This window comes from Pezoporus flaviventris, unplaced genomic scaffold (genome assembly GCF_033815535.1).
Source record: "Pezoporus flaviventris isolate CSIRO_AGI_PZ_B2104156 unplaced genomic scaffold, CSIRO_AGI_Pfla_v1 ptg000025l, whole genome shotgun sequence".
In the NCBI taxonomy this organism is placed as follows: domain Eukaryota; kingdom Metazoa; phylum Chordata; class Aves; order Psittaciformes; family Psittacidae; genus Pezoporus; species Pezoporus flaviventris.
The window spans coordinates 25815271-25829814 of NW_026892573.1; the positions used below are offsets into that span (position 1 = coordinate 25815271).

The following is a 14544-nucleotide window of genomic DNA, read 5'->3' on the forward strand; positions in this document are numbered from 1 at the left end:
AGTGAGTTCTGGTCCACATAATCCAAAGGAAAGAAGGAAGCAAGGACATGTTACATGCAGAAGGGTACAATAATCAAGGCGGACACAGTTAATGTTTCTAATAGGTCACTCTTTCATCTGAAATGCTACAGTCCCCTGACTGATTCATGAAGAAATCACCTTCAATCATCTTTCCCTGAACGCAGTCTCAACCCCCTGTCAGAGCAGACAGTAAAATCTTTTAAACCGACATTTAATGTGGCTTAATCCCAGTAGGCAGCTAAGCCCCACACGGCTGCTTGCTCATTTCCCCTTCCAGAGAGAAGGGGGAGAGAATTTGAATGGAAAAACTGTGGAAAGTTGTTGGTTGAGATAAAGTTGGTTTGATGGGTAAAGCAAAAGCCGTGCGTGTAAGCAAAGTAAAATGAGAAATTCAAGGCAGGTGTTCAGCCATCTCCAGGAAAGCAGGGCTCCACCACCTGCAACAGTTACTTGGGAAACAAAATGCCCTCACTCCGAACGTCCCTCCCTTCCTTCTTCCCCTGCTTTTATTGCTGCCCATGATGTCATACAATATGGATATCCCTTTGCGGTTAGCTGTCCTGGCTGTGTCCACTCCCAACTCCTTGTGCACACCCAACCTACTCACTGGTGGGGAGGGTGAAGAACAGGAAAGGCCTTGACTCTGTGTAAGCACTGCTCAGCAATAGCTAAAACATCCCCATGGAATTAATGCTGTTTTGGTCGCAAACCCAAAACACTGCCCCATGCCAGCTGCTATGAAGAAAATTAGTTCTACCCCAGCCAAAGCTGGTAAAGCCAACTACCCAGTATTCTGTGCCCAGCATCTAACATTACCTTGGTCTGTAAAAACATACCTGCACATTTAATTATTTCTAGCACTACAGTCATAGCAAACTACTGTGCTATAGAAACTTAGGAGAATAAAACATCACACTGCTCCACTGGGTGAACTTTCATTCCAGCTAACCCCATTTCCAGCTCTTTCCCCAGCTTATTAAGCTCTCTTATGCTCTCCCATGCAGAAATGCAATCTGAGAATTACTTTCCATGTTTCTCATGTTTAAAAATGGTATAAAAATATTAAGGGAATGCTTATTCTTTCTTGTAACAAGATCAAGAATGTAAGGCATGCTAGCGTACTTTTGCTTAAAAACTTGTTCAGGGTTCTGACATGTGTCATAGGATCTATTCAAGTTCAATGGAAAGACCAGGTTCTTAACCTTGTTTTCTAGTACTTGTGTTGAATATTTGAGTAAATAAGTATTTAAAAATAAATCCAAAGCTGGATTTATTTGAGCTTCCTCTGCTGTCAAGTGATTAGGTGTCAATGTTGTTGCTTTTGCTGTCACAATTCTGTCAGTTCCCAGGGACCTTCTAACCCAGAAAGGCAGAAAAGATCTGAACTTGAAACTGATCTTAAAAACCAAGCAAGAAAGTCTAATTCTTTCTACATCAAAAAGCAGAAATGAGGTCAGAGGCTAATCTATGCCTTCTTCGCTAGCTACCAGTGACAAGATGCACTATTTTCTATTAATATGAAAACTAAGGCAGTTGAGACAGGCTGTGCAAATTTTTCTTGCAAAGTGTCACCATTTGTGCTATCTGTAGCTGTGTCAAAAAAACACATTGTGATTAGTAAGTTTCCGGAAAGTGTTCAGATATGCATTCTAATTATAAAAGACCCTCTAATCATACCAAGCATAAAACTGGTATCTCAAACATAGCTTTATTTTCTGATCGCAAAACCAAGCAGATCAGAGTTTTCCCACTGGTTTCTATGACATTCTGCAATAATCATCAGAGGACTCAGTTAAACTTGGTTTAGTCCGTTGTGTGATAGAAACACACATTTCTCCTACAGAGGGTTTCACATTGTGTTGATGTGCACTACAGGACAGATCTGAATACAGTCCAAGGCAGTGAGAATCTGTCCACTGACTTGAATCTTAATGTGACTTCAAAGAAGGTAGAGCCCTTCTGACTGACATTAAATTCTCTCTATTCAGTTCAACACCCGCATAAAAAAGCTTAACTCTCTTTTATGAAAGGCTGTAATCTTGTCATAGTGAGTTTAATGTCGTAAACCATTAATATAAATGGTCTTAAATATTCTTATTTAGTTTCGTGATATCAATCAGTGCTTTCCTGCATATTAGTCCTTTTGTAAAAGGAAATGTTTAACTGTCACGAGTAACTATGAAGCAATACACTCAAGGTATGGATATCCCATTGCTAAGAAAAGAGGAAAGGTAAAAGCTAATTAAAATCAGCTGGTGGCTTTTATAGCTGGCAGTAACACTAGCTTGGAGCAATTTTAAAATCACCATTGCTTTGTTGTTGTTGGAATGGCTTTTAAATCATACATAGGAATTTGGGGAATATGTATAAGAAAAGGGTCTTTGGGATCTCTTTTTCCACCCTTTTACTCCACTAGAAAAGGATCAATCTGAATGACCAATAAACCTGTGAAATAAGCAGCAAATGTGTAACTGTTTTACCTGCATGCATTATTCATCAGTGCTACCTCTCTATTTTTTTGCTTCTCAGGACTGGATGTACACTTTGTCAATGAAAGACAGAGGTGGAAGTTGTACTATAAAGTGTAACAGAAATAAGGAGATGTAAACACTAAAATACCATCAAGGAAATAGTCTTAAAAAAACCAGAAAGGCAAAAAAAATCCACACTGTGGCCCAGGGAACCATTTTCTAGCACTTATACATATGTCTTGACGCAGATCTCATTCTGCAGTGATTAATTAACTTTCTCACTAATATATGTAAGCAGATTCAGTTTCCTAGGGGCGTTCTAATTAATTAGTTTTTCACTCTGAATAATGTAGCTTTTCTAAATGGAAACCTCCTGACTCCATGTATTAATGGATTCTTTAAAATCTTCTGGCAGTTTTCTTATGCTCTGCTTTGAATGTCACAACAGTGAAGTGCTGGCTACAAAAAAAACACTCCAGTAACTTTTTAGAAAGGCTTTGAGGCTAAAAGAATCAGCATTATCTTTTATCTTTTGTTACTTCAAGTCTAAATAATGCTCGCCCTCCCTCCCTAGTCAGCAAATAGTACAAAGCCAAATCAAGCTCAAGTTGAAGTAAAGAAAGAAAACAGCCAGATACAAATGAAATGCAGAGACACACTGATCCAAAATAAACAAATCCTGACACACATCATTACTAAAGCACACACAGAGGGAATTATAACAGCTAAAAGGGAACTGAAAACTAGAAGACAACAGTATCAGTTTTCACTGCAATGTCCCGATCCGGGACGGTGAACTGAATATTTACTAACTTACTAATTTAGTTTCTCTCTTACATTTATGCATTTATTTAAGTACTTTTAATTCCCAATTTGCATTACATAAACCCAGTAGGTTTATCCACCACTCCCAGTTTCAGATATTGCATGTTTACTGAGCTGCTCAAAGGATAAACCCAATGCTCTAAGCTCTACTATCGTAAAATTGCAGACACTATACTTCAGCCTACACCACGAGTCCTCCCCAAACACTGAAACATCCATTTCTCCAAAAATCCAGGATTTCAGATATAAAATAAACAAAAACATTGCTCTATTCATACAGGAAAATCAACCCAGCAAAAAAACCTACTATGTTCAATACCAGTTCTTTCTTCCAAAACACACTATCATCTTCATTGTATTCAGCTGAATCAAGCTTAAACGCTATTGTCCGTACCTAGATTTATGTGCCTGATGGAGCCTAATTAACATCACTGAGGAGCACAAAACACTTTATGGTACCAAAGTCTTAGCAACTGACATTCTTCTGATGTCTTTTCCTAGTTTACCACTGTTAAAGCACAATAATATGTGGCTGGATCTAGACTGGTTGAATATTCCAGCAAAACATCAGCAGAGTCCTGGTTTTAGCCAATATGCCTCAAATGATATGGGCAATGACCTCAAATGAGCCTTCAAAAGAAAACTACTGTGCTCCCTAAGTGCATTTGTGTCATCTGCACTTCCTATTGATTTTCTATTAAGATTTATATATAATGCTTTTGCTTTGCGAACATCTGCAGCTGCTAGCAAACTACAAATAACAAAGGGTAAGTGCAAATTTCTCCCTCACCACCCATCCAATGCAGATGAAGGTGGATTTGAAAATGGTGACTACTTGGCAATAATCATGGAAACCAATCCTAAACGGAAAGAGTTAAAACCAGAATGTATTTATCCACCAAAATATATCTATGCCTTTCCAAAGTTAACCAGAAGACTGCAGTAAATGTATTTCTCAAAAGAATGCAAAGGACTCTTCAGTGATTACGCCTGACCCAGAATGTTTCTTTCTTTCATCTCCTAAATGATGATTTTTTCCATCTACTGTCTGCGTGCTACTTTTCTCCAGGTGCATTTGCAGAAAGCTCTTTTTTATGTATCCACCATGAGAATGATGTCATTCTCATAATTTATTTTCTTCTCCCTTTTTGTCAGTGTCCTGGTTTTCCTCTGAGTTTATTTATTATATTCACAGAAATTTCCATGGCACAAAATGCCTTCAGAAAACCACAGCACTTGAATAATCATCTCCCCAATCTGATTCCATGAAATATTCAAGAGCAGTTCCTGAGCTCAACTTCAGGTAAAGTGTGAATAGACTATTTCGTTAGTGAAACTATAATATGTTTTGACATTTTAATCAAAAGAACCTAATTTCTCCTTGTGTCCCCAAATTCAAAGGGTATATTCAAAGACAGTGGAATGTCTGAGCTCACACACTTTAGCAATTGTACAGAAGGCATTAGAGAAAGTTTTGAGCTTTGACATCTAATGTTTTCAGAAATTAAAATACCAGTGAAATACCTGACATATTTTGAACTATGACAGAAATTAAGGTACACAACGAGGTATCATTATTGAGACATGTGACAGTTATTATTCAAAAGTCCAGCTTTTGCTAAATTAATTGCACAGGGATGTGAAGAAAACATGATTAGGCAAATAAAAGCACAATTCATTGTAAGAGATGACTGAAAGACTTCAGAATACAGAGAAGAATATTACCTTCAGCTAATGATCATGGTACACCTTGTTACGAACATGAAGGGTCTGCATTTCCTTTAGTGCTTTCTATTCTGGGCTCCCCAAACTCCTTCAAATACTAAAAAATCTCTAGGATGAGGCATCGGCAGCTAATGCACCTTGCCTAAAGCCTTCAAATCCTGTGCTTTATCTACAAGACTATTTTTGTCTCTACTTCTAGTATCCTACAACACATCATACTATAAGCACATTGTCTTTGCAAACCTTTAAACTGACCCTAGACTTTCAAGTAAACAGTCAAAATGAATTTTTGGCTGCTTTGAAATGATGCTACTTCTGATGTGGAACACACGCAGTCTATTGCTGACCTCTCCCTACACACCACCCAACAGCTATTTCTAATCTGATAGCTAACAATGGGGTAGGAGACTTGTTTTCTAGAGCTAAATATAAAAACTGTCATCCTATTAGTTAAGTCCTTTTTGCCCATAGTCTGCTTCCTACATGCAGTTTTGTGTAATTCTAATTCTATCCAGTCAGAAAAAATGTGACTTTGTCCAATAAACTAGTTATTACTAGGTCGTTAATAGTAGCTCTTGGATTGTGCAGGTAGAAGGGAGTGACATAACTGTTCCCCAGTAAAATCTATTGAACAATGCAAACTGTAGGTAGAAAAATAACTGCAGCACCCCATCACTCATAACGTACACAAAAGCCAGTCTGAGTCTAGGAGAAAAGAATGATAATAAATATAGCACAACAGGAAAGAGCAATGTTACCACACTTTGAAAAATATGTTAGTCATGTAATCAAAACTGTTTTGTGCATGGCGCAATGCATGGCAGCTGACCAGTGCTTCTAAAGTGGGTCGCTATTTCCATGGCTAAAAATCTCTGCTGATAAGAAATGACATTCCCTGCCCCCCACTCCTTCCAATGTAAAATTCATTCCTCCCCCCCCAGCCCCGTAATGGTATTTTGGTTGAAACATTAAGTCATGATAGTTTCCAAGCTGAAACATGAATTATGATGGGCTGATGGGTCACACTACATTGCACTGCAGCAAATCATGAATCATTAATCTTGGAAAATAGAACATGACATAGACAGACACACACTCACGTCCATTCCCTCTTTTTAGCCTTGCAAGTTGCTGCACATTCTGTCCAAATTAAAAATAGATAAATAAATGAAATACATCAGAGAGATATGCAATTCTCTGATTTACAGTGATAATTTAGCTGAAACCCTGCTAAATGTTCACCTAAAACTGGACACAGGCACAGTTCTTCAGGAAAGCTTGTTTTGGGAAGAAAGCATGCAAGTGGCTTCTTACCTGTAATATGGTAGCTAACCTGCCGGTTGACATCAGATGTGTCTTCATCCCAGGTGCTAAGAACAGCCACGACTTCCCCTGGAGGGTCACTCTCCTTCACTGACCCTCTGTACACATCGTGCTCAAAGATGGGTGCGTTATCATTTATGTCTGTCACAGTAACTGAGACCAAGGTGGTTGATGACAAGGATAAAGCTTCCCCCAGATCTGAGGCCACCACTGCAAAGGTGAAAGCAGGATCCTTTTCGTGGTCCAAATCCTTCAATGTGCTGATCCAGCCACTGTTGCTATCAATGGTGAATGCTTCTGTGATCTTCTCCAGCTCCGATTCCACTGCAAGTGTATAGGTGACCTGCCCATTGGCACTTGAGTCTGCATCAACAGCTTTAACTTGCATGAGTTTTGTTCCTATAGGCATCCCTTCCATTATTATAGCATCATAGCTAGAGGTTTCAAACATGGGCTTGTTGTCATTTACATCCAACACCTTAACCTCCACATCCACAGTCAACACAATGTCTACTCTGTCTAATTGAATGGTGGCTGCGACTTTGAAGTGAAAAGCAGAATTTGTCTCGTGGTCAAGTCTCTTATCCAGTTTTATGAGCCCTGTGTCCTGTTCTATGATGAAAACCCCATCTCTGTTGTTTTCAGTCAGCTCACCATTAACTGTGCTATACAAAGCACCTTGATTAGGCACCACATGCAGAATGTCAACGGTACTACCTATGAGGGTGTCTTCTGCTATGGTAAAAGAATACTGGGGTTGAGAAAAGGAAGGCAAAATAGTTTCTGGGGGTAAAACATGGATGTAGACAGGAATGAGGGAATGCTTTACAGGAATGCCACCATCAACTGCTTTGACAAAGAATGACAGAACTGTGTTTTTCAGCTGGTTAAAGCTACCCTTGGTGACCATCCATCCATTATCTGGATCTATTTCAAGCAGATCAGCTACTGAAACAGAGGCTTCACTATACAGAGAATAGGTAATTCTGGAATTCGCTCCATCATCTGGATCTACTGCTTGCACTTGGGTCACCAAGTAACCTTTCCCAACATCTGCTTTGACACTTGCTCTGTATTCGACCGTCATAAATTGAGGAGCATTGTCATTCTCATCCACTACTATGACTCTCACAGTACAAAACGTAGTCCTGCCACCTCCATCGAGGGCTCTCAAAAATATACCAATATCACTTTCCAGTGGGTTTTCCCGGTCTAACCTCTCAGTTGTCATAATCTGTCCATTGCTATCAACTAAAAATCGGTCCTTGGCAAAGTCGTTTATTATGGAGTAGCTTATCTGGCCATATACACCTGAATCCCCATCTGTTGCCTTCACATGGATTACCTTAGTTCCAGGAGCAGCATTTTCTCTGACCTCAGCAACATAAACACTCTGTGAAAAGACAGGACTGTAGAGGTTGGCCCCAAGGATCTGTATGTGCACCTGAGCTGTGCTAGTGAACAGCCCATCCGACACAGAGACATTTAAACTGTACATGGCCTCCATTCTCTGTTTGCGATGGTTGAAAAGGGTGATAATGCCACTCTTGCTGTCCATAATAAAACTGGTCCGATCATTTCCTGATAGAATGCTGTACTCCAGTCTGTCAAAATCAGAGCTGTCAGCATCAGAGGCTTGGACGCAAGTCACAAAATGACCCCGAGGTGCCAGTTCACTCACATACGATTCATATATTAACTGGTTAAAAACTGGAGGGTTGTCATTCGTATCTGTAATTGAGATACTAACAAGAACTTCGCTGCTTAGTGGTGGGAACCCATTATCAGTTGCTCGGACTTTCAAGGTGCACTGCTGTATGAGTTCATGATCCAGCATGCGGGCGGTCAGAATTAGGCCGCTGCTGCTGTCGATATGGAAATAATCTGTGCTGTTAAAGGTGTCCTGGACTATCTGATACTGCACAATTTTGTTATTCTCAGAGTCAGCATCAGTAGCAACAACTTGCAGTACAGGAGTCCCAATCAAAGATGCTTCAGACAAAGTAGCATTATAAGCTGTCTGATCGAAAACTGGAGGATTATCGTTAACATCATTAATGATCAAGTCCACAGTGACCTCAGCTCGAGCACCAGTGAGGGCATCACTGGCTCGCACCATCAGCTTGAAGAGAGAATTTATTTCATAGTCCAGTGGGCTGATGACACTCAGAACTCCAGTATCAAAGTCGATATTAAACTGGTTGTAGGGATCTCCATCGACAATTATATAAATTATACCCTGGCCTTCTGGACTGGTTGCATTTATACTTAAAATTGGTGTGTGCATTTCTACATCTTCATTCACGGAAGCTGTATAGAAAGGCTTGTCAAATACAGGCATTGCTTTGTTCACAATAGTAATGGGGAGCTCTACTGAAGCAGACAATGACGGGTTACCTCCATCTTTTGCAAGAATGACAACCACATACTCTATGTTAGACAAATCAGAATTGAAGGCTTCTTTTAAAGTGACACTACCAGATTCTCTATCAATTTCAAAATGTCCATAGTCTTCCTTCAGAAGATATGACACCTCACCATTTTCACCCTTATCTTTATCAATAGCTGTCACTCTATATATCATGGTACCAGGCTCAGCATCGACTTGCACAGCAGCATAGTATGGAAGCCCTATGAACACCGGGGCATTGTCATTTATGTCCTCAATGTAAACCCTCACCACCACTCGAGCTACACGAAGGTGATCCAGTTCACGGCTTGCTTCCACCACCAGCTCATATAGCTCTTGTTCCTCTCGATCAAAGGGGATGCCAGTTGTCTGAATGACTCCTGAGGTGGACTTTATTCTAAACTTGTTGCCTGGGTTTAATATACTGTATTTCAAAGGCTCATTGAGGCGGTTACCAACAGCATTCACCACAGCAACCTTTGTGATATTGGTACTGTTTTCTGAGATAGAAGTGGAATAAAAATTCTGCATGAAATGTAGCCCACTATCCATGGCTTCTTTGACCATTATTGTCACCATAGCAGTGCTGTAAAATTTCCCATCAGATACTCTTACTATTAGCATGTAATGGTCTTTGGAGAGACTATTGTTTTTGATGGTGAGTACCCCTGTGGTTGAATCAATTAAAAAATGTTCCACATTGCCTTCAATTAGGCTGTATGTTAGTTCAGGAGGGATCTCTGAATCTGGGTCTGTAGCCTTGACTTTGAGAACCTCAACACCAACATATGTGGGCAGGAGCAAGACTGTCTCAAATACAGCCTGGCTGAAGACTGGTGGGTTGTCATTAACATCAGTTACCTCAATGGTCACTTCAACTGGGCTCTCTGCCGTAAGCTGGGGATTCCCACTGTCTCTGACATGCACGTGGAAGTGGAAGTGGGCTATTGTTTCATGATCTAAATTTGCAATTGTTCTGATTGCACCTGTGCTGGAATCTACAGTGAAATACTTTTTTGCAGTAGATTCAACAATCTGGTAGACAAGCAAAGCATTCTGGTTGCTGTCAGCATCAGTGGCACGTATTACAAGGGGACTGTTACTTGCACTCCGGACTATGCTATTCACAGGAGCAGCTTCACTTATGCTGCCTGAATACTGAGAGAAGAGAAAAACTGGTGCGTTATCATTTTCATCCACAATCTGAATGTTCACAGTGGCATTTGATGCCATGCCTGCCATATTTGTTGCCTGTACGATGAGCTGATAGAAAGAAGAACGTTCATAATCAAGGGCCTTTTGACTGGTGATCACTCCGGAATATGGGTTTATAGTGAAGACTCCATCCACATTCCCATCTTTAACCTCATAAACTAACGTGGACTGACTGATTGCAGAAAGAGAGATGACAGAAGTACCGATATCCACATTTTCATTAACCTCTGCTTGGTATTCTTTGAGAGTGAACTTGGGGTGGGAATTATCTGCCATTGTCACAGATATCCGCACGATTGCTGTTGCAGATAGCGGTGGAGAACCTTGATCAGCCACTTTAACAGACAAAACAAACTGTCCCATTGTGGTTAAGTCTGGCTCCTTCATTAGTGTGATGATCCCTAAAACTGGTTCAATCTTGAAGGTGTTTCCTGTATTTCCTAAAACACAAATATTGGAAGCAAATTAGAAATAAAATACGATGCACTTGTTGGTATTTTGAACAAGGAGCAATTAGTTGCAATTTGTCAAAGGCAGTTAATGAAAAAAAAAAAGAAAAGGACAACAAAAGCCCAACACAAGGCCAAGGCCCTTCCAGCCTTCTTTTCTGAAAATCAAGTAACTCAGCACATGGTATAGGTGTTTAAAACTTCAGAATCTCAGGTGCTGCTATCTGTATCTTGATTCTGAATATCAACATCTGAGCAGCTGCTGCATGTACATTTTTCCTACTGAAGTGGGAAAAAACATTCCTAAATTACAGGAATTAGTCAAATACATGTACACCTAAGGCAAAGAAACTAGATCAGAGGCTAACAAGCCAATTACATGACAAATGGTTAACAACTCAGGCTCTTAATTGAAGTGGATATTAAGCAACTGTAGAGAAGATTACAGTAGTTCAAGACTCAAAGAACTGAATATAAGAAGGTTAAAGTGGCATTTAGAAAAATAAACCAGAGCAAATAGCATAGAAAAAGATTCAAGTATCTTGTGGCACAAAGGTTTATCACATGATCTCTGAGGAGGATGAATGAGATTTAGCAGAAAATGTCATGTGTTTGTTATAACATTAAAACAGGGATATCACTGAGTGCATAAAGGTGAAAACAGTGAGTCTGGATCATGGAACTTGTTTGGGGTCTTTTTTTCTTTACACTCTTTTTGCCAGCCTCTTCTTCAGCAAGACAGATTCAAAAGTTTTGATATGCATCCTTATCCTGAAATTAGAGATCACCTTTATTAGGCAATCTGTATTTTACTAGTTCCTTGTGTGCCTGCATAACATATAAGATGCTGCATGTATCTACAGCATGTATAAGCATACAGACTCTTTCTCTGAATTTGATTCTAAATACAATCAGCATGTATTGAGTTACAGTGATTCCAATAATTATAACGTGTTCTTGCTACTGTAATTTACATTTTAAAATCTAGAACTGCTTCCAATCTACAGTTAAGCATCCGTTCATGACCTGGAGAGAAATACAACTCAGGTAACTGTTGATAAACAAGAGATTTCTTTTAATGGTAATTGTTACAGGTGCTGTGCTCTGTACGTACCAACTGTGACAATCGTAACTGGAATACCAAATACACGGAAACCTAAATGCAAACTATTTTTAAGATATAATTCACTATACGCTGCAAATTCTGGGCTCGGAGGCTAACTTAAGCTACATACTACTGCATGTAGTTCAGTATATGACTGGTAATGCTTTTCTATTTATATCCATCCTTTCATATCAGTAAAGTTTACTAACTAAAACAAAGATTGTGCTATTCACTGAGGAGCTGAGACTCTGCCAGAGCTACAGCCTCTCATATAGATCACAGTATCTGCCATATTTACAGACACTACAAATGTTGCTGCAGTTATTTTGTCAGTGTATGCTAATGCAAATGATTTTTAGCCACTGAATGCCTCATGTAAGGCCAGAGCTGGTTCTTCTTAAGGGATTTCTTCTGAAATTACACAAAAGCTGCTTTCTTTACCAGTTGTTTCCTTCATACGTAAGGTGATGTAAGCAATTCCCTTGAATAAAAGGCCTGTGTACAATCTGAATGCTGCAGTTAAAATCAGTATCCTCAACTGCAGGTTTTATGGATCATAGAAACTACAGCAGCAGAAGACTGAATTTTTATGAATCTGGGATTGGAATACATGTGGATAATGAGACTGGGGGAATGTGTGGCTCACAGTAAATGGAAGTTTGAAGCCTGACACTGCAGGGAGAGCTCATGATGAAACAGAAACAGGCTGTAATGGAAGAGAGAGCCTCTAGAAATGAGAAAAAAATATAGATTAAAAAGGACTATCTAATAGCTAAAGCATCCTTTCTAATCACCATATTTTCTGTGTGCACCATGCATGATTCTATTAACAGTATACAGGAGCCATACTTCTAGCATGTCAGGTTGCTCTCTACATTGTGGTGGCACCTATAGGTAATTGGGTTGGAGCCCGTAATAGTAATAAGGTGTCAAGAAAAAGCTGGGAACAGTCTTGAAAAGCATTCCACCAGGAACCTGATCTGATCTGCTCTGAATCTGTTCTGTAAGGCACAGTGTTGTCCTGCATAGTCACGTGTAAAATTTCCCCTGATCTAAGTTAAAAGCCACTGGAGAATACTGAGAAATAACTGGTAAAACCAAATGCAGTGCACAAGGGAAACACTTGTTTTGTAGTGCTAAGGTCTTTACAGGACCACAAAGGTGCAAGTTCAGTTCAGCACTTTTAGATGTAAAAGACTTCACCTCCTGGTGTGCTTAATGGACTCTACTTCCTCAGAACATAAAGGATAATGACAAAAAATTTCTTCAGGTCTTCTGTTAGATTCTATATATATTACTTTGGCTTAACTTAAGGTGTAAGCTTGAAATATAGGAAGTTAAATCAATATGAGATGATGCAGATATTCTTGTTTCATTACTCATTTTTTGTCATTTAGCCTGTTTGTAATCGACCTAAACCATCCCACTGACAAGTCTTTAAAATAATATAGGGATAAATAATGATACTGTAGGACAAGAGCCTAATGCTTGAGGAAAGGCTTGTGATCTGATTAATATGGAGACAGTCTACAGTATATGAGACTGCAGATTTGTTAACAAAGGTTACAAATTTCTACTTCCTTCTCTCTTTTCCAGACACCATGTACATATGTTAATGGTTTATCTCAGAGATAACTCTTAACTTCAGATCCATACATGCTAGAGAAAGTTACATTCATTTGCATGTGTGGCAGAGATAATGCAAATTTCTTATGGCTATGCTATTGCACTTGCAGAAGAAAGCTTTTCGGTACAGATTATGTGCTGAATGTAAATACCCAGAGCTTAACAACAAAAGCGAGTTTAAGCTGGTATCACCATGACCTCCCTTAATTTCAAGACACCTTACTCCATTAAAATGCTATGGCTGTTCTGATTGAAGTGTTTAGCATAGCCCTGGCCTTAATCTCTATGTTGCTCTGATCTGAATATTGGCAAAGATGCCAGGATATACCAGCTGTGGTGGCATTTAATTATGGAGGGTCCACTGTGTACTGGACTGAAGCCAGCAACCTGAGAAGAAGTCACTGCTATAGCTTTCAATAACTATCACCTGTGATTGTTCTGAAGCAATGACTTAGCGGTAAAAGGCTCTGCAGCCATCTAGTGAATGCGAATGAGATTCTATTCTGGTAGGGTTTGGGTATAGTAGCTTCAAAATAACAAAACAGCCAACAGGAAGATTTCTCCTTTGCCCAGTTGCACAGTCTCATTTTCAGCCTCTGTTCTAACCTGCTTCAATCGTGTAGATAAGCTCTGCGTTTTCTCCTTTGTCTTTGTCCAAAGCTGTGACCTGCAAGACTGCTGATCCAACTGCTGCTGATTCAAACACTAAGGCTTCATACAATGGGCTGGTGAAGTATGGACTATGGTCGTTTGAGTCTTCCACATTTATGATGACTCTGGCCAGGTTTCTTCTGTAAGGGAATTCTTGATCTCGGACCTATAGAACAAATGCATAAGACACTTGATATCCATCTAGTGAAAATTTATAAATATTTCTTAATATTTGCTAAATGGTCATGCCTTTGCCTTGCCATCCCCTGCTTTATAGCAGAGAAAAAAAAACCTTACTCATTGTTCCTTCTTTTAAAGAGCCACAAACAATTCTATCCACTGTGATCAGTTGTGTGTCAGTCCAGTGCCTGTAGCTGACAACAGACTTATTCATCATTGTATATGCACATACCTTTTTGAAGAAGATGATACCAATAGTGAACAGAGTAGGAATTACCTCAAGAAGTGCTGAATATTCCTAACAGAGGTATCATTTACCCCAGCCCCCTCAATCCCATACAAAATATCTCAGCACCGCTATACTGATAATCTTGCCAACATGATCCCCAAAAGTTTGGGTCTTCTTCAATAGAACAAAATACCTGCTGTATCAGGTGGAGCACAAACCCAAGCATCAGGAAATGACCTCTGCCATCTATTTCTCTCTATGATTCAGTTATATTTATTTCTTAGCCTGCTTTGCAAAGGACTGGCAGCTTGTTA

General features: G+C 39.5%; 1 protein-coding gene across 9 annotated transcripts in view; it reads right to left on the reverse strand.

The window, feature by feature from the left end:
- The window catches only part of FAT3 (FAT atypical cadherin 3), a 409717-nt gene that overhangs the window by 69867 nt on the left and 325306 nt on the right, over positions 1-14544 (reverse strand). For all 9 annotated transcript variants that reach the window (XM_061457910.1, XM_061457907.1, XM_061457909.1 and 6 more), the window contains 2 exons: positions 13777-13987; positions 6357-10430 (listed from right to left, as the gene is read on the reverse strand). In XM_061457910.1, coding sequence (XP_061313894.1) covers positions 6357-10430; positions 13777-13987 — 4285 coding nt within the window. The remainder of the gene's footprint in view (positions 1-6356; positions 10431-13776; positions 13988-14544) is intronic.